Source organism: Onychostoma macrolepis, chromosome 20, assembly GCF_012432095.1.
Source record: "Onychostoma macrolepis isolate SWU-2019 chromosome 20, ASM1243209v1, whole genome shotgun sequence".
Lineage (NCBI taxonomy): Eukaryota > Metazoa > Chordata > Actinopteri > Cypriniformes > Cyprinidae > Onychostoma > Onychostoma macrolepis.
The window spans coordinates 19,512,095-19,538,804 of record NC_081174.1 but is presented as its reverse complement, the minus strand read 5'-3'; the positions used below and the strand labels follow the sequence as shown (position 1 = coordinate 19,538,804).

Below are 26,710 nucleotides of genomic sequence, written 5' to 3'. Positions count from 1 at the left end.
AGTTGGGTTATGAAAACAGCCTGAGCACTCTAAAGAACTTCACACAGAGTTTCCAGTTTGATTAACTGAGGGTTGCATCGCTTATTGCTCTTGTTCAAGCTGTAAGAGAGTTAACTTATACAACAGATCTACATTACACACTACAGCTTCCACTAAAGGAATAGTAATGCTAAGTTTACAATTTAGTTTAATTTTCCCTTGATATATCGCTCTCTGCAATTCTTAATTCCGATTGGTCAATCACATAATCACATGCACTCATCGGTCAAATGTTCATGCATAATGACCGCTAAACAGTATAACTGACCATTGTTCTGAGACAATTTCCTGCATAGCTGTTTAATACATGGAGTAATGTGTAGTCTGTCGGGCATTATTGCAAAATAAAACCTTTCAAGCTTATACAAGACCATGACAATGACCCTCAATATCCCCTACTTAGTCTAATAGTTGCTTATAAGTTAATTGTTGATTTGCGGAACTTAGCGACAGCAATCTTACAAAAACGAATTCACCAGACTGTACTTGCAGTGTGATTGACAGACAGCTGTACTATCTCCCAGGTTCTAAGCCACTGCCGCCACGTAATGTGAAGCTGACCTCGGTGGATAAGGGGTTAAAGGTCACATGGGATCCCCCCAGTGAGCTGGACGGACGGCCTGTTGATAGCTACAGCATCGGCTACGGGAAGTCCATGAAGTCACTGCGCTTCATGACTGTCGACAAGGACAGACGGTCAGAGTTACTAGAGGACGTAGGTAAGAGTGTTTTAAATGGAAAGAGACTCGCATTGAGTACTTGAGCACAATGTCAGGCTCTCATGTGCATGTTGTGTTGTTTTAGAGCCTGGAGTCCTGCATTTTCTCAAGATGAGTGCAGAGAATAAGGATGGGATGAGTAAACCTGTCTACAGGGCAGAGACTCCAGGAGGTGTGTGCTTGCATGTGTGTGTAGATAGAGATCTGCATGTTTCTCTATGACTCTCTGTTCCCTTCACTGTTGTACATTGGTGCATGGATAGATAAAGTACAGTATGCATATAAAACACATATGCATGCTTTTAAACACATATGCATGCTTTTAAACTTCGCCAAACAGTTTGTCATCATTTACTCACTCTTACGTCGTTCCAAACCTGAAGGCATTTCTTTGCTTTTGCAGAACACATTTGAAAAATGTCTCTGTTTTTTGTCCATGCAATAAAAGTCAATGAGGTCAAATGTTGTTTGGACCTCAGACCTCTTTTGTTTTCTGCAGAAGTCATACAGGTGTGGAACAACACGAGAGTGAGTAAATGACACCAAACTTTTTACTTTTAGGACAATTATCCCTTTAAGTATAACAAAACAGGAATCCCTCAGTGTTGTATATGCACAGTGGCCCCTAAAAACATTTAAGTTGCACATAAAAATATATGACTTTAACTAGAATTATCCTTCAATAATTATTCAAATACTGTATGCTTACTTAGTGCTCATCAATCTTGAAAACAGTTGTGATACTTAATATTTTTGTGGAAACTTGTGATACTTTTTTTTTTTTCCTATTCTTTTGCAATATTTTTGCAGGATTTTTTGATGAATATAAAGTTCAAAAGAACAGCCTTTATTTGAAATAGAAATATTTTGCAACATTATAAATATCTTTACTGTCACTTGATCAATGTAATGCATCCTTGCTGAATAAAAGTATTAATTTCTTTAAAATAAAAATTTTACTGACCCAAGCAGTATGACCAGTGGTGTATATATAAATTTATTATATATTTCTAATTTAAAACATTTGATAGAATACAGCACAACAAAATTTCTTTCACTTATTTTTAACAGTGTACACATAATTTTACTGGTAACTATATACCATGGATGTCATTAAATGTCTAAATTTACACTTTTATTAGCCTCATTAATTTAGACTCGTTAGACTCTAACACACATTATTATATGGTTTTTACAAGGAAAGTAGTTATAATTTCATTGCTCTCTATGTTTTTCGTTCATTTCACAATATTAGGCCAGACTGGATGGCTAACACACACTCATGTGTAGACTGCAGGGTGTGGGATATATAGTCGTTTCTGTTTTTCAAATAACTGGCATCTGTTGCTATTGAATTCCCCAAAGATAGAGCATTTCTGTGGCCAGTCCGTGTTTTTGTATCCAACCCAGAGCTTGAGTCAAGAGCCTTAAGCCTTGTGTTGTGGTAGCCAGTCACTCGTCCAACACACTCCACATAAATTTTTTCACAAAAAGTTTTTTTCAGTACGTCCATGTCCCTCTCCAACAAACAGGATCTGGGCATATTGCTGATCGTCCCACAGCATTTATCCCAAAACATCTGTCATAATAGAAAAGCTCATTAATAATCCTGCAAACAGATCATAAATGTTTTTGGCTGAGGATGTTTTTAAGCAGTTGTAAACATATCTGGTGTACAGCGCCTTGTTTTAAGAATAGCTGGTTGTTTGATTGCAATATTTGATTGCTTTTTTATTTTATTTTACATATTTATGTGTAATATAATTCAGCTTTTGTTGAGTAATTCAGTCATAAAGGCATCTATAAAAAATAAATTGCTGTAAATAATTGATAAGGTCACACATTTTACTTCTTTATTATGAGCAGATTTTTTTTTTTTTTGATAAGGATAAGCAATTAATCAAACTAAATTAAAAATAAAATATTAAAAACTAAAATCAATGGAATTTAGGCATAACAACATTATATTGTACAGCATGAAAAATTTATATTTTGAGTAAAATATTTTATTTTCTAAAAAATTATGTTTTAAAATATCAATTTATTAAATTTATAAAATGTTGTTTTATTAAATGTTTTAAAATTATGAGTGTTTTATGCAAAGATAAAAATTTACCAATAAGTGTTATGGTACCAATATGTGACCCTGGACCACAAAACCAGTCTTAAGTCGCTGGGGTATATTTGTAGCAATAGCCAAAAATACATTGTATGGGTCAAAGTTATTGATTTTTCTTTTATGCCAAAAATCATTAGGATATTAAGTGAAGATCATGTTCCATGAATATATTTAGTAAATTTCCTACTGTAAATATATCAAAATTAAATTTTTGATTAGTAATATGCATTGCTAAGAACTTCATTTGGAGAAATTTAAAGGCGATTTTCTCAATATTTAGATTTTTTTGCACCCTCAGATTCCAGATCTTCAAATAGTTGCATCTCGACCAAATATTCTCCTATCCTAATAAACCATACATCAGTGGAAAGCTTATTTATTCAGCTTATTTATTATATTTTAAAAAATGGTTTTGTGGCCCAGGGTCACATATATTGTCAGTCCTTATGTGTAACCTCATTGCTCTTTTTTCATTCAGGGGGAGAGTGGGTGAAACTGGATGGTTTTGCTGTCGAGCCTTTCAACAGATCCTCTCCAGGTAGGCCCAATACTTTCCCAGCCTATGATTGATGCACAACAATTTTATGAGGAGTATTGCCAAGCAGGTTCAAGATAAACATAAAAGAGTTATGAGAAAAACATTAAGAGAACACAATTTTATGTCAAACCCAACCTTCTTGGAATGCAAGTTTTCCTTCAAACTACTTAAAGTTCTTAAAAAATATAGTTGTTTCTGTACATTAATGGCAAATGACAGATTTCAGACTTGCAGGCTTATGGAAAACATCTATGTTGTTACTCCCTTGAGAAGGTTTAAAGTTCGGACATGTGTTTGGATGCCAGAGACCTCCGATACCCCAAGTTCTTGGAAAGACAGTGGCAGTTTGTCAGCTGTGAATTTGTTAAATCAAAGCTTTTATTTCTCTTCTTTATGAATCCACTGAGCCCACTTGAAGCCAAACTCTGTACATGCAAGCCCTCCGAAGAGAAGGAGGAATCCCAGATTAAAACCAAATGAAGAGTGTTTTAGTTTCTTACAATCTCAAGAGTAAAAGAGATGAAAACCCATAAAATGGAGAATTCCACAGATTGAATTACATGCGATCAATGGTCCAGCATACACTGCAAAAAATTATTTTTTGAAGTTGTAAATAAAACAGAGTATTCCGTTTTTCTACTTCAAAAATTCTTGTTTAATTCAGTGTATTACTTGTGAAATTTATGAGTGAAAATGTTCTCAAAGTAAATCCTACACCAACTGCAGCTCTTACATAGACTACATAGATTTTGTTGCAAATTTGAAATAGACAATACAGCTGAATGTTTGGTTTGGTAATGTATAAAAATATTTGGACACAGAAATACAGATTGTGGTCACTTCCTTAAATGGCATTTCATTATTATTTTATTCCCTTGGTCTTCCCATAATGTTATCCAGTCCATGTTTGTTCTTTGCTATTGCTGTTATCATGATGTTACCATAGTGTTGCTCTAATTTTTCTCTGGCTTTGCCGCTGGGTTAACAAAAGACATATGCTTTATGTCGTTTTGCTGGTAACCGTGATGTGGCAAGAATGTGGCAGGAAAAGCTCAATTTTGTTTCACAGCCACCATTGTTGTGCTATCATCTCTTTGTCATCACTTTGGCAGTGGAAATCAGTGGGACTGACCTTTAAGAGCAGGTCCACATGTAGCCCAGCTGAGTCCACACATGGACATGGTAACTCTGGTCTGGTTCCTCCAGCCTGGAGCTTGTTATCGCATCCAAAACCTCCCACAGAAAGAGAATTCATGGAGATAATTCGTACAATCAGTGAACAAATCAGACCTGAGGGGTGAGAAAAGAGAACGATGTGGCATCACGGATCCAAGACATGAACTTGGAAGATTGACACTGTAAAAACAACGAAAAAGGGAAAGAGTTAGAGAGGGGTGAGCTACTATGTTTCACCCCTGTTTCAAGGCCAGTGATATGTGAGCCTGCCTCAGCTGTGTTGGCTGGACTCTCTGAATGGGAAGTGGGAATAAGTGTCTGTTTGTGTGTACAGAGGAAAAGGAGTTGCTGTTACTATCGTTTCAGCTCATTTTGAGACCTGACACTTCTTATTAACTTAAGTGTTAATAATTCTGGTAGAGCTTAAGCATTGAGTAAGTGATGCCAGAGCAATCATAGGACAGTCTTTAAGCGTGCACGCAAGGCATGCGTTTAGCCAAAACCCTCACAAAAAGGCTGAGCTATAAAGGATATGAAGCGCTTTATAGAGGTTATAAAGGATTTACTCATTCCTCTCCTTCCTCCTTTTCTCCCTTTTATTTTCATTCTTCAATCCTCCAAATGACCTGACATTAGCGATGGGTGCTTTCAAAATACTGCTTCATGAAGTTTTGAAACATTTATTTTAACTGCTTTCAGGTCAGTTTTACAATGTAGGGTCATTTTTAATTCATTTAATTGTGATTAATCGCATCCAAAATAAATGTTTTTGTTTATATAATATATGTGTGTGTACTGTGTACAGTATATATTTTAACATATTGACATGTATTTACATGTATATATTTATATTCATATAATTTAGATTATATCACACACATATATTATGTACACAAAAACTTTTATTTAAGATGCGATTAATCGTGATTAATCTTTGCCCAGCACTAATTTTAATATGTGTATAATACAAAAAGGAGAACGATATTTAATTGCTTCTAACATATAGTTTGCCAAGCCCTGCATTTTACAGAGTCGTGATTTTAATGGTATATAATTATTAATATACTAAACTCTCATCATAAAATTTGCCATTGGTTTGTAAAAAGTATCATCATACATGTTTGAGTTTTTGTTGCATTTAGACAGTTTTGATCAGCAGGTACTGTTAGCCTGTGGTCTTTGGAGCGCTTCGAAACACTGAATCATTTTGCAAAGTACATGGTTGAGTTGATTTAAAATTTTAAAAAGCTTCCCTAGTGTGAACAACGCACATTTATATTAAAGTTAGGGTGGGCCGTTTTTGCACTACTAGTGTCATCCTCCCCCAACTCAAACATCACAAACACTGCTCTTATGGGTCTATAAAAGCGAAGGCGTGTCTCAACAGGCAAAAGCAGACTACTTTCAAAAAAAGGTCCAAATTATTAGGAAAACGTAAAAAAAAGCGTAGCATGCCTGTTGAGAAGAAACTTCGCAAGTTCATTGTATCGACTGATTACTGAACTTTTCAACGCCACACTGGTTGAACTGTCACAATCAACCTTTAAATTACGCACAGACTCTAATGAGGAAGTGTGACTACAACCGATCATCTGAGAATGATTAAAGAAGCGAAAAAAGACAGACGGATGGAGAAAGAGAGGGACTGTTTTTCATTATCCTCTCAGGGATGTACGGCACACCAGAAGGAGAGAAGGAGAGAAGCGCGTGAAGCAGTGTGTTGAAGGAAAGAGAGGAGGAAGACTGTCTGACTGTCTCATTCGCCTGCCAAGTCCTGTCAGATGGGGGATTACAGTAAAGCAATAAGAGAGAGGAAGTGAGAGTGCACATGACTGTAAACTGTGTGGCCCTGTGACTGTAGCCTACTTACTTTAGCAAATCTTCATGTGTCTTTGTTATTTGCCAGTGTTTTTGTTTTATAAGAGATTGCAAACATGAGTTGTCCTCTGTGAAGTATAATGGGATTTAAAAGTATGAGACCACTTGTGAAATTTTTTTAATTGAATAAAGAAACTTCTTTTTGCTTTACAAATGTTGTGTGCTTTGGTGTAAGCAAGTAAATTTGACCTTTTTTTTACTAAAGGTGTTAAAATTGTCAGCATCAAATTAGTGAATTTCTTCATATTTCGTATATTACATGATTCAAACTTTTTTTCGTGTTCAAATTTGATTTTGAATCCCAAACTTTCAGACTTTATGGACCCCTCTATGTTTGATAATGTAAAATAAACATTGTACAGTGTTATCAGAATGAAGTCATTTCTATTAAAGACAGATCTCTTTCTAAAGCACATTTAAAACAACAGATGTTGGTCCAAAGTGCTAAAATTATAATAATAGCAGATTATTAAACTCCAAAGCCTACATTATTTGCTCTGTCTTTCTTTCATTAGGCAGGATGGTATCTATAACTTCATCACAGATTAACCCACGGCCCCCTACTCAGAGGACGGCAGTAGGACAGCAGAGGGCCCCTCAGTCATCCTCAGGACCAGAACCCCCTCATCAAGTAGGACGCCTCCCTCTGCGACCCCAAAACAAACACAGAGTGGACGTCAGCCAGCACCAAGCAGACCAGCGCAATGCTAACAAGCACAAACTGGGTAAGCACAAAAGTCTGGATGTTTGAAGGCTAATAGGCATAGTGTTTGAGATACACATTGTGTATGCCTTTAAATCTAGGTTCAAATATTTGTGAATAGACCTCAGATTGCATGTCTTCAGTATGTCCCATAGCAGGTAATGTGTAATGATACGTGGCCGTATCTGGTATCCCCCCTCTGTTCGTAGCGTCTGAGTCCGTCTATGTGGTATCACTGCAGGCACCCAGAGCCCAGGGGAGGAGTGCACCCATCACCACGGCCACCATGAATAAAAAAGTAACACCAGGTATATCACAGATCACAGTGGTGCTAACCAGCACTCCATGTTCAGTATTTTGACTCGCTCAAACCTGATATTTATTCTTTGTCATCCTTTTCCATCAGAGCCGCAAGATGTGGACGAAGTAGAGGACATCACAGTTAGAGTATTGTCTCCTCAGTCTGTCCTTATCACATGGGTTGATCCACTTGTTGAAAAGAAGAAGGAAATACCAGGGGGATCCAGGTAAAAATGTATTATATCATTTTTAAAATGGTGGACCAATTGGTATGTTGGCTGCACTATATACACTACTGTTCAAAAGGTTGGTAAGATAAGTCTCTTACGCTCAACAAGGCTGCATTTATATTATTTGCATTAAATCTGTGAAATATTATTACAATTTAAAATGAATGTTTTTTACATTTACGTTTAATATGTTTAATATAAAATTTCTGTGATGGCCAATCTGGATTTTTAGCAGCCATTACTTCAGTCTACAGTGTGATCCTTCACACTTTACATGATCCTTAAAAATCATTCTAATATGCAAATATGGTGCTCAAGAAGCAAATCTTATTATCATCGGTGTTAAAGCAGTTGTGCTACTTAATGTTTTTGTGGAATTCATTTCAGAATCTTTTGAGGAATAGGAAGTTCAGAAGAGCAGCATTATTTGAAACAGAAATCTTTTGTGATGAATGATGAATGTCTTTACTGTCATTACTGTGAACGACTTTAATGTGTCCTTTCTGAATAGTGACCCCAAACTTTGGAACGATAGTATATATTTCAGCTGTAGAATCAATGTATGTGCAGGTATTACACTGTGAAATACAGAGAGAAAGGAGAATCTGCTCGATGGGAATACAAGGACACCACTCAGAGACGTCTCATAATTGAAACACTCTCTGCGGACAGCATGTACGAGTTCTCTATTTGTATCTCGCAAGGAGATCAGAAGGGAAAATGGAGTGCATCTGTGTTCCAGAGAACCCCTGAATCAGGTTTGTTTACGCTCCCTGATCTCTAACCCAGATGTTTTGCTTAGTTTGCATAGCTGAGCAGACAAATCCTGATAGTATTTATTATTATAGATATAATTATCTGCAAACTAAAAAGGTCAATGTCAAATTAAAAAAAAATCTTATTAGTATTATAACGGAACAGTGTTCAATATTACAAGATTATGATTAAAAAATTACTAGAAGTTTTATTTTCTGTGAATGTGGTTTAAAATATTAGAAAATCTGGTTATTTAGCATGAAGTTAATTTAATTACAATCTTCACTTTTATTGCATGTCTGAAAATACACTAGTTAATGAAGCAAAGGATAAACAAAAGGGTGTTAGTATTGTGTTGCACACCCATACAAATGCGCAAAAACTCAAAACAATCTTGCCTTAGTTTTTGAAACCATGTAAGCATGTTCTAACTGCCTATTTCAGAGTAATGTCACTGTTTACTGGCTGTTTGGAATTTTTGTTTGGAGTGATCAGAATGAGCTCATTCCCATGGAAAACACAAACTGTCTGTTGTTTCCATCTGAAAAATATCCAGGCTGAAAAAAATTAGGTTCAAGAGAATACACAGTGCTCCATGTTGTTTGTATAACAATTTGTTTGTCAGTCCTAGTTTTACTTTCTCCCACATTTGTCTATGCAGCTCCTTCTGGCCCTCCAGAAAATTTTCAAGTAAAACCACTTCGAGGAAAAGGTACTGCTGTCACAGCCACCTGGGATCCACCTGAGCAAACAAATGGGCGAATAAGAGGTAAGACCACAGGGTAGCTAGGCTACCAATTCAGTAAGATCCATATTGACCATAGGAAGACATATTTGTATTTGTTTATCATGTAGTGCACCCAACATACTCTTGCCTCACTTATAGTTGTATCTGCATATTTAGCTGGGACAGGAGAGAGTATGTTAACACTGATAATATTTTATACAGATATCTGCCAGCTCTTTCTATGACTTTCGGAATATGCCCTACATAAAGAACAGAAAACGACTTTGGCATTTGGAGAGTAAGACATTACTAATTGTTGACCATATGTCTTCCCTGAAACCACTTATCTGTATGCAGTGCCAAAATACATGGGATTGATAAACCTTCAGCATTACAGTTTCTCCAGCAGGCCTGCAGAGCACCAGTCTGTAAAGCTAAACCAACACAAATGCACATGTGGAAAACACAAACTGTTCCCTGTTCATGCAGAAGGAACTCTTCCTTTTTAGTATGTTATCCTTGGCCTAGATTTATTGGTTCAATCCTGGGTATTCCCAGTGTTCGTTGGAAAATGTTTAGCTATGGTATCCAAATGAAATTGACCGTACTGATTGATTTGACATCTACTTCCAGAATACATCCTTTCCTATGCTCCTGCTATGAAACCGTTTGGCGCAAAGTCAGTTACATACCGTGGCACCACCACCTCTGCTACCATAGATGGACTTACGCCAGGTGATCGCTATATCTTCAAAATCCGTGGAGTCAATAGAAAGGGCCAAGGACCACAGACTAAAGCCATTATTGTTGCAATGCCTGCATGTAAGTATTCCCAACAGATGTTTTCCCCAATAAACTTAAATAAGCATCTTTACAGAAACTTGGTTAAGACTGGTATCTTAATTTTGTCTCTAGCCAGCTCTACTCACTTAAGGAACACAGACAGCCACAAGACAAGACAAAGTGCCTCCAAGACATCTTCAAACAATGAATCAGACAATCAGGAGCCAGATGAGATGGAAGAGTCCGATAGTCAGACCACAACTCAAGCGCCACCCACCAATAGACGAGGACGCCCTCTTTCTCAAACAAGGTCCTATCACAGCATCTTCTCCTCTGTGAGGGGTTCAGTCAGAAACGGAGGTTCTAGGTCAAACTCAAACTCTCATTCTTCATCCACTAATGCCAACGATAGAGAAGGAGATACAAATGAGGAAGAGAAGCCAACAGACAGTCCAACAGAAGAGGAAATAAGAGCAAATGAGGCTACTGAGGACACAAAACCAGAGAGCAGTAATAATGCATCACCACAAACAGAGGACCATTCAAAACACTCACATGATACTAAAGAATCAAAACCCAATCAGTCTGAATCTGTCCCCAAAACACCTGAGGACAAACGTCCTTCTTGGACCCCGCGCACATCCTCAATTGTTGATATTAGCAGATTAAGAAGGCCTAATTCTCGATCAAGAATGCGGAGTGAAGCTTCTTCAAGTTCGTCGCAAAACCAGGAGTCTGCAGCTACAAGAAAGGACCTAACAGCGGTCTCCTATCCTGAGGAAAAGACTTCATACAACCAGATAAGTGTCACTGACAGGACGCCTTCAGTGATCTCACCTCAGGAAACCAGGCCTGAATCAGTGAAAGAATCAGAATCATCCTCATCTATCTCTTCTCCAACTTACTCTTCCTCCTCCTCAGCATCAACTTCATCATCTTCTTCTTCCAACTCATCTTCTTCAGTATCTTCTCCTTCATCCTCCTTACCATCATCATCAGCAGGTACAAGAAGGACTTCTTCCACGTCGGGTCGAGTCACAAGTTCAGGATCTGGTGCCATGTACCCTAATGGAAGAAGAGTTGGAATTTCAACTAGAGCTCAGAGACTTCAAACAGGAAAGCACAAACCTGATTCATCATCATCATCATCATCATCATCATCTGCTTCTTCACAATCAACACTGCCAACGAGAACCAGGACAAACAGTCATGATACAACAGAGGAGCATGATACCAACCACAAGAACACGGAGCTAGATGACACAAAGGGGGAACAACCAACTGAAGAAACCAAAAAAACCCATTCTGATACAACTAAAGAGGAACACCCAGAACAAAAAGAAGGTTATGATAACAAAGAAGAGAAAGGTAATAGTCATGGTTCCACTTCCCATTCTTCTTCAAGGACTAACCCTTTTACAACAGGAAGAAGTTCACCCCTTTCATTACCAAACCGAAATTCTAGGATAGCTACAGGGAGTCGCAGACAAGACGGGAGAATACCGTGGAGTAGGACTGCCTCATCTATAGGTGCAGGAAGGCCACTTATTAAAGGATTTCCTTCTCGTTCTACTGCTGTGAGCTCTCAAGACACCAGTGATAAAACTTCACCCACAACATACCCTTCAAAGCATGAGGTTAATCCTGTCTCAAATAAACCTAGTGTGCTAAATAAAGACACAAATGCTCCAAAAAGTTCCAACAATCCCAGTAATAATGAAGATGTAAAAATTAGCAACGATCATGAAGATGATTATCTTTACGAAGAAAGCAGAGAGACCTTGGAGAGGCAAAGCAAAGATGCCACCTCAACTGCTGCACCTAAAACCACCACAACAACAACAACAACAACAACAACTGTGAGTGAACCTCACAGACCTGCCCACAACATTGAAAATGAAAGTGTGGACAGGGAGCAAAGTAGTACCAGTAGCAGTTCAAAGTCACTTCCTTCAGTTGCCCAAAGAGTCCCTATTTTGTCTTCTAATGGTCGGGTCCGCTCTCCTGTGGTAGCAAGCCGTCTGAAAGGTTCGCGGTTCCCTGGTAGGGTGTATCCAGTACAGCACAGAAGAATGGGCTCTGTTTCCACATCAGGCTCTTCACCACACTCCTCTTCAGCATCATCATCTGCCTCCTCTCAAAACAGTCCAGCAGAATCACCACTTATCTCAAATCCAGACACGGCTGACAGGAGTAATACTAATGTTAGGCTCACCCCAAGTTCAGTTTCTCGCTCTTCCCATGGACTGTCTGCTGGTGAAAGCTCTACTGGGAATATATCTCCTGAATCTCGAAATCCAGTGATGGGATCGAGGCTGCGGTCCATTTCACAGGAAAACACTCCAGCCCGTGGCTACAAACCTAGTTATGAAAAAGGTAAACAATGTAATGTCTGCAAGGATGTGCATGCTGTACGTACAACAGTTTCAGTGTGTGCATAAGTACATTTTTACTCATTTCTCTAATTACATGTTCAGCCAAAAATGGACGGCCGAATCTCACAGCTTCAAATGGCAAAGCATCCTCAACATCTGATGAAAATTCGAAACCAAATGGAGTCCGACATATCACAGGTCCTGATGGAACAAAATGGGTGTGTTTATTTGCAATGTTAATTATTGCTAAATTTGGCAGCCCTGAATGTCCCTAAATCCATTAAGATATTTTATAAATTATATTGGTTTATTTACTACTGGCAAACTTAATTTACACCCTTTGTTTCTTGTTCTAATTTTTAAACTATGACAGTATAAAGTTAACTTTTTACCCATAGCAGGTTTGTAGCACTGATAGTGACCTTCGGGTTTCATCAACAACTTTTATTTTGTTAAACATAAATGATAGAATGTAATTTAAGATACTGTGATCACAATGTCCATATCTATGGCTTCTGTTATGTCTGCTGTCTGGATACATTAATAAATCAGACAGTACTGCAGTCCAAACAGAATTATCTTTAAAGTAAGCAAAGACGTGAACAGTTGTGATGTGAACAGTTTTGTCTCTCTAGGCATGGAAACTTCACAGGCAGGGACCTTAGGGACACTAATTCAAGCAAGACTGTTTGACTGTTGTCTCGTTTTGTTTTGAAAGAAAGATTCTACTTCTTTATAAAGTTTCATTCACTCTTTTAGATAGTAGATCTGGATAAAGGTGTCCTAATGAATGAAAATGGAAGAGTTCTTCAGGATTCAAGAGGAAGACCCAGAAAAGTTGTCCTTGGAGAGGATGGCAAGACTGTTTTTGGTGAGTGGCAGTAATAGAAATATAGAAAGAAGAAGCCTGTTTTAAACTGACTTTTATCTGTGTTTGCTATATTAGATGACCAGGGCAGCCCACTGGTAAACCAGGAAGGATTAGCATTATTTGGTCATGGAAGAGAAAGTCGGCCTGTGATTAATCCAAGTGACAAGTACCTTACTGTGGGAGGAAAACCCATCGTGGGCTTGGACCGCCCTAAACCAAGGACTACAACCACTACAACCACGACTACAACAACAACTACAACAACAACTACAACAACACCAGAACCTACAACAACAGAAATGGTAACAGAAACACTGGAGCAGTCAACATTAGCTGCTGAGCCTACATGTCCACCTGGACTTTATTCTCGACTGGACAAGAATGGTTTCCCAATATTGGACCCTGATGGAATACTTAACTGCTACTCTGAAGGTGAGATGAACTCTTAACAGCCATACTAAACTTAAATTTGTTTTATACAAGACAGTTAAGTAATGTGATGCGGATTTAGTAATGTGTGTCAAAGCTAAAATGATGGAAAGATACTCTTAAAATGGGACAGAAAACTGTTTGGCCCAGTTGGCTCTTGTATAACAAGCCTTGTCACAGGAATGTAGTTAGTACCCACAGGACCTGGTCCTCTGTAATTTAGAATCAGTATTCCAAGGATAATGTTAGTTAGGATGTACACAGTAAACCTCAAAGGATATCCCCTGTTATGCCTGAAAAACCTCTGCTATGCTTTGAATCTGCCTGTCAACAGCATGCTTTTCCTCCACTGTAGAAAAAAATGCTGTTATAAATGAAGATGGTCTTGGCTGATTGCTTTGTTTACTGGCTACCAAGCTACAAGCAGGTTGTTTTTACTTTCGCTTTTTGTACGGCCATTTGTACTCCATTTCTCTATTAATCTATTAAACTTTATAGATGCCATTTGTTTGCTGTTGTTCAAAGGGGTACATTCCTGCTTTTTATTCTTATTTTTTCATAATAAGTGGCTTTATAGGTTGCAAAGTGAAGAGCTGTATGATTCAGTGTGCACAAACTTGGATGACCTTTCTGGAATAGCAACTAGACCTTGTTGTATAATCATTTGTTATGTAATTCTGCTGGTTTGTTGAACACGGGACAGCTAATGTGGCCAAGCTGCATTTATGGACATGCTTGTTTGCATACAGTTTTAATAATTACTTGGCTTGTCCCAATAGTAATTTCCTTGTTGTGACAGGAATCTTGGGCAAGAGTATATTAACCATAAAGAAAAGTTTGGTCACATTCTCACTACTATAACTGAGCAATAGCATTAACTTTTAAAAACAGTGTTTAAAAAAGTTGCATGTATAGTGGACCTAAAAAGTAACTGGACAGTTTTGGACACTCAAACCCCACTCCTTTGAAATAAATGCCACTTGGCTTCATATTTTGTTATATAATACAAAGGCGTTCATACATTTTTAAATGTGACATGAGTGTCCAAACACTCTTTGGGCCACTGTGAGGTGGGATACAGCATCCTGTGGACTTTTATTCTTCCTGTTTTTGATTACTACTCTATCTTACAGATGGGCTTTTTGAGGAGACTACCACAACCCCAGTCCCACTTCCTACCACAACACTGGCTCACACAACAGAGACTCCTACAACACAGCCTCCAATTCCTGAGACACGGCCTTTGAACAACACTCCTTCTTCTGAGTTTGATGTGGTTGGAAAGAAACGATTCACAGGTAATACGTTTGGTTTACTACATATTACAAGTTAGTACTCTGGTAAAAAAAAATACCATATTCCCTGTTCTTGTTGGTTCCAAACTCAGCAATACCATGCTGAGATTGAATCTCTCAGGAAACACAACTGGCCGCTCACAGTTAATTTCTTTCCAGTCACCTCAGCATTTCCTGTAGATGTGAGGCACTTGAGAGTTGAATGGTGAATGTGAAGGAAATTTATCTGGCCTACAAGTGCAGCTCATGCAGCAAATAAAATAGCGCACACAGCTGACCTTAGCTAGGATTTATATGCAAATACTTGTTGTCCCTCGGTAGTTGAATGATCCTTCAAACTCCACACAATCAGCTCAATCAGAGTTCATCAAAATTTTCAAACAAAGAGACACTAACTCTTAACCAAAATGTTAACAAAGGCTCTAAAATTGCTTGTTCCTTAAGCGTAATCAGTTGCGTTTATATCCCTTTTTACACCTGGCCTTAACATGCATTTTCAGTCGGCTCACTTTTGAATTGTCAAATATAAATACATCCAAAACTCAGTTTAATCGGATTGTGATCGGACCTCTGAAATTACATTCGCAGGTGTCTGGGACAGATTTTGACCACATGTAATTTAGATGTAAATACAAACATGTTTTCATTATCCACATTCAGCTACGCAAGTAATAAATGAGATTGTGCTGTAAACAAACATGTCACTTTGACAGACTGAGTCATTCAAGTCCTGTGTTGCAAGTTCTTTTAATTATACTGCTCTCACAGCATGAAAAAAGACAAAAGACACCACACTCTTGCGTTTTTCTCACCTTATTCAAACTGTTTTATTGTATTAGACTTGGAATCTTAATTTCTCGCCAAAGAGAGCACTTTACAACCTTTTCTCCCCATTTATTCACTTCTAGCCCCATTAAAATCCTTTACTAGTGTGTTTGCAAAGACATTTTGAATGATCCAGTTTTGAATTGTGCAATCCAGTTACACTGAAAATGCATTGGGATAAAGGTGTTAATGCAATCAAGCTAAAATATCCAGATACTATCCGGATATGACACAAATGTCAGGTCCTATTTTTACACAATATTTGACTTGGATGAAAGTGTCTGTTAAATAAAAAAGATTTATGGGATGTGACCCAGGGTAGTTATGAAAATTAAGGCATAACAAGAAGTTAGTTGTAAATTTGAGGTCTGTAAGATTTTTTTTTTTAAATGTTTTTGAAAGAAATCTCTTACGCTGATCAAGGCTACACATATTTGATCAAAAATACAGTAAAAACAGTATTATGAAATATTATTATATTATAGTATATTAATATAATTTATAACAACTGCCATCCATTTTAGAACGTGATTTATTCTGTGACGGTAAAGCTGAATTTTCAACAGCCATTACTCTAGTCTTCAGTGTCACATGATTCTTAAGAAATCATTCTAATATGCTTATTTGGTGCCCATTTCTTTTTTATGTTGTGTTGAAAACTGTTGCTTTTCAGGATTCTTTGATCAATGCAAAATTGAAAGAACAGCATTTATTTTAAATATAATGTAATATCAGTCACTTTTGTTAAATTTAATGCATCCTTGCTGAATAAATGTATTAATTGCTTTCAAATAAAAAATCTTACTGACTCCAAGCTTTTAAATAGTAGTATACTGTAAATTGAGAGTAAACGGGGGAATAAGAGGAAGAAAAAATATGACTTTACCTTTAGCCTCTCTATTTGGATCATGCTATTCTCTGTTTACTTTCTACTACTAGAGGTCTCTCCCCTATGGCCAGAGTGTAACTAACTTTGTCAACCCTCAGGTCCGCATCTAATTCTACATACCATGTATTGGTAGAGGCTATTTTAGAGTCTACTGACTTTAGGATCTCTGAGGACTCAAGTTCTTTCATGTGGGCAGCTTCTGTAGGAAATATTTGAGAATGCCTGAGTGAAGGTATTTAGACTCAGCTCTATAAATTATGGCTGGATGTCTGTGGGTTTGGGCTACCTTCCCGAATTCTTCAAGACTCAGGATGTGTGTTAGGACAAAGGTGTGTGCCTGAATGAGTAAAATGATTTACAAAAAAACAAGTTTTGTTTGTGATTGCTATGCGGATGCTATTCCAACCAATTCCCAAATAGTGCAATTGTATTCCACTCAGCAGTGGATTAGTGCAATCATGATGTGACCCTACACTCTTAAAAATAAAGGAGCTTCACGATGCCATAGAAGAACCTTTTTGTCTAAATGGTTCCATAAAGAACCTTTCTGTTTCAAAAAAGGTTATTTGTGGTGAAAGAAGGTTCTTCAGATTATAAAAAGGTAAGGAAGAGATGGTTCTTTAAAGAAACTTTTGAAGCACCTTTATTTTTTAAGAGTGTATGTTACCTGACTCTAGTCAAGCTTTTTCAGCTTCAGCATGAATTGGTTTACCAAGACTGACTATAATAACCTTTGAACATTAGGTTCAGCAGACTCCATCTTTCCAAACTTAAATCCCCACAAGCTATACACCTATGGAACATTGTTTCGGGTCCAGTTTGCATGCAGAGACATGTGCCAGATGAGTTTCAGAAATGGTTATGCTGAGCTGGAGCTTTGGCTAGTCAGCTGGCAAATTTAGTTCTGCCCCTCATTGACTCTTTACAGTACTGCACTTGCAGTAGAGAAGTTCACATTGTTATAGTTATAAGTATCTGCTAAGCTCATCTACCACAGCTCGGCACAAGTCCGGTCTGGTCTCCAATAGAAGCATGTGACAAAAGTGTAATGGACTTGGAGACCCAGCTTTTCTACTTTCTTTGCTCTCTCTTTCTTTCCTTTTAAATCTAAGTTTAGTAGGTTTTGGTTACATCAGCTTTTAATCTACAGACAAACGGATTTCACATTAGCAATACACTGTTAACAATTATTATGCTATTAATTTTACAAGTTAATTTAAAAAAGTGATACAATAAAATGTATATAATTAATCATGTCTATTTAATGTCTTTCAATTACAATTATTTCAGTATTAAATATTGGTGTTTATACATTGATGTGAAATGTTAGCATAGGATTAAATGAATAATTTGAATAATAAATAGTCATATGTAATTCATTTGAAATGTCGACTTGATTGATAGCCCTAAACCTGCTTAAACACAGTGCACACCAGTGTTGAGACTCACTGATTAAGTAACTTGTTGCATTTCTCAAATGTATATCTTATGACAAAACAGGGGTCATCGTGGCCTAGGTTTTGTTTTTTGATCATTAGCCAGCAATCCAAGAGCTCCTACTGTTTCATGGCTCCTCTAATGTGCTTGTCTTGGCAGAAATGTGACATCAACTGCTCTGGCTAGGTACATAGGAAAACAGCAGAAGAATGAGAAAAATATTATGAGCCAACTCTTCATTGTTTTATGAGGGAGGCCCTCGATGGTCCCTAGGTTGGTGATTGTAATGTATTTATATTGCAGTATTAGAAAATGGCTATGCCCAGCAGCGCTATGCGAGGAAATAGAGATAACAGCACCATTTAGACCACTAGAGCCAGAAGCACCGCTGAGCTTTTCAAATACAAAAGTATGAGTATTGAAAGAACTGAGGAACCAAGCTGTGCCTGTACAGAAATACTGCATGTTCCAGGCTGTGGCTACAGCATTTGGCCTCATAATGCTGATATTTGTACTAATGGGTACAAGAGGAGGTGCTTCAAGTCCTGGTAAAATTGAGTTGAGGAAGCAGTAATACATTAAAATGGCAGGCAGTAATCTATGATTGAGGAGAATCACTTAAAAGAAGTCAACATCACGAGGTCTAGCTCCACCAAAACAAGCATCATACCAATAAAAAGTCAGTTCCAGGAACATAGCAAACACAGCTCTTTGGTAAAATGTCCCATCCTCAATGCATGGAGAGATAAATCCTGACACTCCAGATTTTGGGCTGCACAACAGGCACATACTTACACATATGCAAGCCATTTAAACAGAGAAACATGTCAAGAAAGAACCCCTAAATAAAACGACATGAGCTAAATGTGCTGATATCAGCCGAGAGCGGCTTCCTTCTGGCCCAAACCTCAGACATCTCCTTAGATATTTATGGCTTTAATATGCTCGGGTGTTCTCTGCTCTCCAGATCCACCAACAAGTCCACTATATTTCATACCATCTCTGCTGTGTTTGCTCCCACCTTGCTGTACGACTCTCTCTGTAGGTGTGAATGCAGTAGCTGTAGTGTATGAGAAGTACATAGAAGTTGTGTCTTGATACTTATTCTTATGCATTGTTCAGTTTTTCTCCCCTTCACACTGTATTGTGGCTTTTGGTTTAACACCCGTAACGAGTGCAGCTTGTACGTGTGTTTGAGTCTCGGTCGGTCTCAGCGGAGGCACATGCACAGAAGTGTGTTTTTTGTTCTGTATCAGGGTCAGCATCACATGGAGCTTTTGATTAGCTCCAGGTGTGAATCTTGTGGCCCAATCGGACGAGGGGTTCTGGAAGTGTTCACAGCTGTGGATCCAGCTGGCACTGTGTGGGACGACAGAAATAACAAAATTTCATTGAGCCAACAGGAAAAGGTCTACAGCAAAATATCAACAATGGTAGCTTTTATTGTCTATAACCACGACCAAGAGTAAATTGGATTCATTCTTAAACTAGGACAACAAGCTAATGCAAACAACACAACAGAAATGTAATGCTTACCAAACGGAACATCCAGCAACATTGTTATTTGTTGTCAGTTTGCATAAATATCAGTGGGTGTTTTGCAATCATTTTTGTATTACTAGTTGTAGCAATTAAAACGGACAAATTGAAAGCCAGTCTTAAAGTTTTTTTTCTGCAAGGATGCATTAAATTGGTCAATAGTGACAGTAAATACATAGGTTATAAATTTCAAATGAATTGTTCTTTTGAACTTTTTATTCATCAAAGAATCAGGGGAAACAAATACTGTATCAAGCTTTCCACAAAAAATATTACACAGCATAACTGTTTTCAACATTGATAATAAGAAATGATTTATGAAAAAACAAACATCATGTGACACTTAAGACTAGAGTATTGGCAGCTGAAAATTCAGCTTTGCAATCACAGAAATAAGTTATATTTTAAAATATATTAAAATGCAAAATAATATTGCAATATTACTATTTAAATATTCAATATTACAATAATATTATTTCACAATATTACTGGTTTTACTTTATTTTTGAAAAGTTTAAATCAAAAGTTATGATCCAAAATAAATATGCATGGTTCTGCACTATTTCTATTTGATCATGTGACTTTTTACAGATGTTCTGATCAGGTTTCACACATATTTGCAAAAGTCCGCTCAAGTGTTGCTGCCAATAAAGCAATTGGGGACAAACAAGGCATTATGAAATTAATGTTATATGATTAGTTCAAATTGTTAATTTGCTTATGAACTGAAATAAAACATTTTATATTATAGTAGCAACATTGCATTTGCCTTTACGTATTTCCTAAATTTGCATATTTTCCCTTTCTCTTCTTATCCTTAGCTCCATATGTAAACTACATCCGTAAAGACCCTGGAGCTCCCTGCTCCCTGACCGAGGCTCTGGAGTACCTTCAAGTGGATGTCTTAGCAGATTTGATGGAGAAGGAACAACAATCAATCAATCAAAAGCAGCCACCCAAAAACAAGCCCCATAATGTCACTGTGGTTGCTATGGAGGGCTGTCACTCCTTTGTGATTTTGGACTGGGCACTTCCACTGAAAGATGACATGGTGTCTGGTGAGTGTGTGTAGCAGTTCCTTTTTTATTATTTAAAAAATGCTTTTGCAGTTGCAGAACTGTGAAAAAATGACTTCTGTATGCCTGTAAGTTTCACCACAATGTTTGCTAGATGTAATATGCAAATTTACAAGCTTTCTTTTGCATCTTATATCATTTGAAGATCGGACTTAGGCTTACGATTAAAAGCTGAAAAAATGACTTTGTTAAATTTAACAAGTCATGAGTTATTTATGACTTGATTTATGCTCAAGATGAGAGGTTTTATTTTCCATGGACTGCATTTCAGCTGCTTTTTCCAACATACCAAATGTGCAGCGATTTCTTAGAATGCATCAAATAGATGTGAAAAACACCCAATCCAGTTTATGGATCATCCTATAATGTTCTGTTCCTCTATCTGCAATGTGTAAATCTCATAAAGCAAGTTAATCATGCATGGGCCTGTTTGATAGCAACACTGAAAAAGATTTATAGCACCAAATACTGATACAAATCGTGAAAAGGCGAATCAGACATGTCAGCATGAATTTAGTGATTTGAAAATTGAGAAAGACAGCTATGCAATTAGCTAATTAACTGCATGCTTTCCTCGTTTGGTAATAGCATGATGTTAAAGGGATAGTTCACCCAACAATGAAAATTCTGTTGTTCATGTCATTCCAAACCATTCATGAATTTGTTTTTCTTCCTTCTGTGGAGCATAAAAGAAGATTCTTTGAGAAATGTCTCAGTGGGTTTTGTCATCCATATATTGGAAGTCAGTGGTCACCGACATTCTTCAAAACATCGTGTTTTGTGTTCCACAGAAGAAAGAAATGCAAACAGCCTTAGAATAACCTTAGAATGTGACCCTGGACCACAAAACCAGTCTTAAGTCGCTGGGGTATATTTGTAGCAATAGCCAAAAATACATTGTATGGGTCAAAATGATCGATTTCCCTTTTATGCCAAAAATCAATGTTCCATGAAGATATTTTGTAAATTTCCTACTGTAAATATATCAAAATTTAATTTTTGATATGTAATATGCATTGCTAAGAACTTCAGTTGGACAACTTTAAAGGCGATTTTCTCAATATTTAGATTTTCAAATAGTTGTATCTCAGCCAAATATTGTCCAATCCTAACAAACTATACATCAATGGAAAGCTTATTAATTTGTGAAAAATTGACCCTTATGACTGGTTTTGTGGTCCAGGGTCACAAATGAGCGTGAGTAAATCATGTCGCTGTCATTTGTGAATTGGCACATTCCATAATATACCTCACTTTCATAGAAAGCAGTGTTTACTGTAAAATCAATAGAGATGGCCTTATTTCGTAATATTGTTTGTATTGTTTTGAAATAAGATGGAGGATAGTGCGCTGAAAGACCTTATTCTGAAGTACCCCAGTTTCTAAATCCTGGTTTCCATTTAATGTGCATTACCAAACACAAAACTATATATAACACATCTCTAATATATTGAAACTGACAGTTTCATCCTGATTCACACAAACAGGGAGGCAATTCCCACAGCCACTGTTAGTGTCATGATATGATGTGTGCGGAGGTTTAAATGCAGCGGATTCCCTGCCAACTGACAACCGATAACCGATGCTTAGATTAATGGAGCAACTTTTTCAACACATGAAAAATAATGTCCATATGCTCTTGAATAAAATTGTAAGAGGCAGCCTAATATTACTGTAGGGGTTTCATAATGCCTTTTGCATTACTAGACCCATAGCATTTATTTATACATGATACTGTACATTTACAAATTCAACATAATATTTATTAGTGTGTGCATATATATAATATGTGAAGACTAGAGTAATGACCAGTGAAAATTCAGCATCATTTATTTATAGTTTAAAAACTATAAATAAATGATGCTGAATTTTCACTGGTCATTACTCTAGTCTTCACATATTATATATATGCACACACTAATACTTTGAAAAATCTGACCCCAACTTTTTGAATCGTATTGTATGTAAAGTTAGCAAATGATGGTTATCGACAATTGACATTTAATAAAAAAAAAAATTCTCCACTCTACTTCACTCCTTTTCAGTCATCCTGCCTTCTTTCAAAAGCTTCACTCCTGCACTGCATATGAAATGATGGAAAATACACGCATGTGCTTTATATACATCCTGCTGCCTTGGCAGGAGTTTAGTCCTTCCATGGCTTAATAAGGAACTAGAATTATATTGAGGAATATCTGCACAGACATGACCAATACATACTCATTTATTTGAATGTTTTTGAATCTCTCACATTTAGAGTATGCTTTAATTGTTCGCCTTCTCTTTTATAGGCTATATGGTACATAGTGCATCCTATGACGATGTCCTAAATAACAGATGGTCAACCAGAGCCTCAAGTGGAACCCACCTCCCTGTTGAAAATCTCAAGCCCAATTCCAGGTGCGATCTAGCATGTGACAGATCTCATGCATGCACACAGACACAAACATATTCCATCAATTCATAAACTAATTTACAAGGTTTTGCATGCTTGTGCTTGCACATTTAAGCATCTGCGTTCTATAGGCAACAATACAAAATACAAATACAAAAGCATGTCTGAGTTTTTAGTTGAGATCTTTTGGGAGGCCTTCTAAATCATGCTTAATCCATGAACTCCAAGAATATGCTGGGAAGTGGCTGTGAGGCTTGCTGGTCTACTAAGCTATAAAATCATTACCACTTACTTTATTGAACATAAATTTATATGAGTGTCATTTATCTTCCCCTTGTTGTGCAACATCGTCTAGAAATAGTGATGTATATTTTCCCAAACATCTTTTGCTAAGTCTTAAACTATCTCTGACAGGATACCTGATCTAAGATGTAGTTGAATATGTTAAATATGTGACAGGGAGATGGGGACTAATATATAATTAGTAGGGCTGTCGTAGTTAACTCGTTAATGCATATATTCAGTTTGACATCATATCGGTTTTATTCTGTATTGTGTGATTTCGAACTAATCTGAATCTTTGGAGCAGATTGAAACTGATACATCAAACACAGACAAGATGTTTAACAAACGTCAGTTGCATTAATTAATTTTTTTTTGTATGGTGAAATTTAAATATCATCAAATTTTACAGGAATTTTTTTTAAATTAAATTTTAATAATATTTTACAATATTTACTGAAATAAATTCAGCCTTGGTTCACCAAAGAGACCGCTTTCAAAATCTTACTGACACCAATTTTTTTTTAACAATAGTGTAAATAATTTGTTGTTTTTGAAAAAATAAAGAGCACTCTTGCATACATTTCAATTTCAAATAGCATATTATTTAATCTTCTTTCATTAAAAAATAATTTCATATGTTAACTATAAAAAAGATTAAGTGACATTAATTATTTTAGACTGATAGCCCTAATAATTATTTCATTATTATTGTCCTGTCACCCTCCAAAAAAATCTAAAATAATTTAAAAGCAGCAGCAAACAAGAGTTTTTCACTCTGTTCACAAACTGATATTTTATTCTGTGGAAAATCATCAGAACCTGCCCGCCTTTAGCCAAGACTCAATTTCAACCATATTGACTGAACTGCACTGTCTACATGTGTCTGTTTATTGAATGCTGCTCTTACTGTAACGCTGTAAACCCCTACCAACACATTTTTGCAGCAGTAGATAAGGGAGGTGTTTATGGGCTGTCTGGATATTTCCCACAAATGTGAAGTCATTTCTGCGTACCAGACCCATCTAAGAGTTTTCTTCACTAAGTATTGGTACATTACAGCAGGCATGATCTGTCTCACAGAATTGGAACGCCCGTCATTCTGAAAGTTCTGCACATCCCTTACTAATTTTTATTCATTAAATGTGTTTGCTGATTCAGTAATGATTTCAAAGTGTAGCAATCTCAGCACATATTTAGCTTTAAAATCAGTGCAGAAAATGCAAAAAACATGCGCAGATCTCGTCTGGACCTGCACACGGGTTACTCACGCATGCATAAATGCATGCAGCTGTGTGAAACGCCCCAGGTTTGATTGACGTTTGTTTTGTACATTTTCCCAGACAGGCAGATGCACTCTCTCCATCACTACCTTGAGAAAACACATGAATGCTTATGCACTCATTAGAGATGTTTGGTTCATAAGTGTGGAATGTGAGGATAAAGTTGTTTTTATTGTCCTCTGGGATTCATTTAGAAGCCTCTCAGCCGAGCTCAGTGACTGGCAACTTTATAATTCAGCCATGAAGTGTTGATACGTTTTATGAATGATTTGTAATAGCTTTTAGAACTAGGTAAATAGTCTAGACTGCGGACAATAACAGCTCCTTCTTGGTCAAAGTAACAATGACGAACCACTTGGATGCCATATTGAGACTTGCATCAATTCCACAAAGAGTTATGGTCAGAAGAACAAGGAAAAATAAGACACGTGCACATACGCATATACTTAATAATATAAGGTCAAAAGAAAAATTGCACGTGGACATTACACAACAGTAACACACACATCCTAGTTGAAATATGACAGGCCACCTTCCACTGGCGGTCTGACTGTAATTGTCCATTTTCTCTTTATTTTGGTCAGAGTTTCCACGTGGCTGTGCTAATTTGATCCAGCAGTGCTGATTTTATGTCATTAAACGGGTCCTGAGTTAAACCAAGTGAAGCGTGAGCTTACTGAACAGCCTCTCACTGGCAGAACAGAAGGCTGTGAGTGCTGTTAGCGCTGCCCTTTGAACTTCATCACACTTCTCTGTTTTAATTTCTTTACTTGTCTAATGTACTATCCTCTAAGTTAAAGAATGTGCCAGAGTCAGAGCAGAATAAGTGGTTGTAGTTGTATATCTCCATGTTGATGTGTTATTCTCTAGCTCAGCTTCTGACATGCGGCCTCTTCTTGTCGTTAGCCTTCTCTTTGCCAGAGGCTCACTCTTATAACTTTCTCTCATGCATGTTTTATTAATGCACAATTTAACTGTGCCCTTTGCTTTTTGCTTTTTCCTACCCTTTTTCTTTTTGTTCTCCAACATTTTTTCAGCTTTTTGTTGTTGTTGTTTTTCCTTTTCATTTTTTCCTATCCCATTTTCATTTTAACGGATATAATACAGTTAACTGTTAACAGTTATCCGTGGATAATTTCCTGGCAGAAAATTGCCAGTATTTATTGTTTTAATTTGGGGTTTATTTCCTATGCTTTTTCATTTACTTCTTTTTATTTTCCTACACATTTTCGGTCACACTTTATTTTAAGGTCCAATTCTCACCATTAACTACAACTTTTGCCTCAATAAACTTCTAATTTGCTGCTTATTAACAGTTAGTAAGGTAGTTGTTAGGTTTAGGTATCGTGTAGGATTAGGGATGCAGAATATGTGCTTTATAAGTACTAATAAACAGCCAATATGTTAATAATAGGCATGCTAATAAGCAATTAGTTAATAGTGAGAATTGGTCCCTATACTAAATTCTTTCTTTTCATTTCTTTCCACTTTTACTATGTCTCTGTGTCATTAAATCCTGATGCTCTCATTGTAACATGAGGAGTGAGTGTTCAGTTGAGTTTTATACATACATAAGGTGCTTTTGTAAAAAAATGGTCTCTTCATGACAGCAAACCATGATTTTAAAATAATAAATACATGTTTCATTCTTGTTCTCAGGTATTACTTCAAAGTTCAAGCAAAGAATATCTTTGGACTGGGGCCACTCAGTGAAACTTTAACATATGTCACAGAATCAGGTGAGTCTTCTTTTGTCTGAACCCACATAAGGGTTATTGGATTCAAAATAAAATAAATTTGTTTTTTTATTAATTTTTTTTAAATCCAGATGATCCCCTGCTCATAGAGAGACCCCCAGGTAAGAGATGCACCATTACACGTTATATCACTGTATGTTTTAAGTAACCTTTAAAACATTGATGTGCTAAAAAGATCAGCATGTGGGTTTTTTTAATGCTGCTGGTGTCCCTACGAGACTATTAAACTAGTTTAACCATCAATACCTTGGTCAACCAGCTTTTTTAGAAAAGATCATGGTAATGGAGT

General features: G+C 36.9%; 1 protein-coding gene across 4 annotated transcripts in view; it reads left to right on the top strand.

Annotated features, from left to right (window-relative positions):
• Nucleotides 1-26,710, top strand: part of fndc1 (fibronectin type III domain containing 1) — a 32,005-nt gene that overhangs the window by 3,435 nt on the left and 1,860 nt on the right. The window contains exons 2-19 of one of the 4 annotated variants that reach the window (XM_058757026.1): nucleotides 564-758; nucleotides 844-930; nucleotides 3,356-3,415; nucleotides 6,985-7,194; nucleotides 7,382-7,480; nucleotides 7,579-7,699; nucleotides 8,273-8,460; nucleotides 9,120-9,227; nucleotides 9,819-10,007; nucleotides 10,101-12,344; nucleotides 12,446-12,561; nucleotides 13,103-13,214; nucleotides 13,290-13,646; nucleotides 14,777-14,941; nucleotides 20,450-20,686; nucleotides 22,996-23,104; nucleotides 26,324-26,403; nucleotides 26,493-26,522. In XM_058757026.1, the coding sequence (XP_058613009.1) occupies nucleotides 564-758; nucleotides 844-930; nucleotides 3,356-3,415; nucleotides 6,985-7,194; nucleotides 7,382-7,480; nucleotides 7,579-7,699; nucleotides 8,273-8,460; nucleotides 9,120-9,227; nucleotides 9,819-10,007; nucleotides 10,101-12,344; nucleotides 12,446-12,561; nucleotides 13,103-13,214; nucleotides 13,290-13,646; nucleotides 14,777-14,941; nucleotides 20,450-20,686; nucleotides 22,996-23,104; nucleotides 26,324-26,403; nucleotides 26,493-26,522 (4,707 nt within the window). Of the gene's footprint in view, nucleotides 1-563; nucleotides 759-843; nucleotides 931-3,355; nucleotides 3,416-6,283; nucleotides 6,408-6,984; nucleotides 7,195-7,381; nucleotides 7,481-7,578; nucleotides 7,700-8,272; nucleotides 8,461-9,119; nucleotides 9,228-9,818; nucleotides 10,008-10,100; nucleotides 12,345-12,445; nucleotides 12,562-13,102; nucleotides 13,215-13,289; nucleotides 13,647-14,776; nucleotides 14,942-20,449; nucleotides 20,687-22,995; nucleotides 23,105-26,323; nucleotides 26,404-26,492; nucleotides 26,523-26,710 lie in introns of those variants that run through there. The other 3 variants (XM_058757027.1, XM_058757028.1, XM_058757029.1) reach the window with 3 other exon arrangements.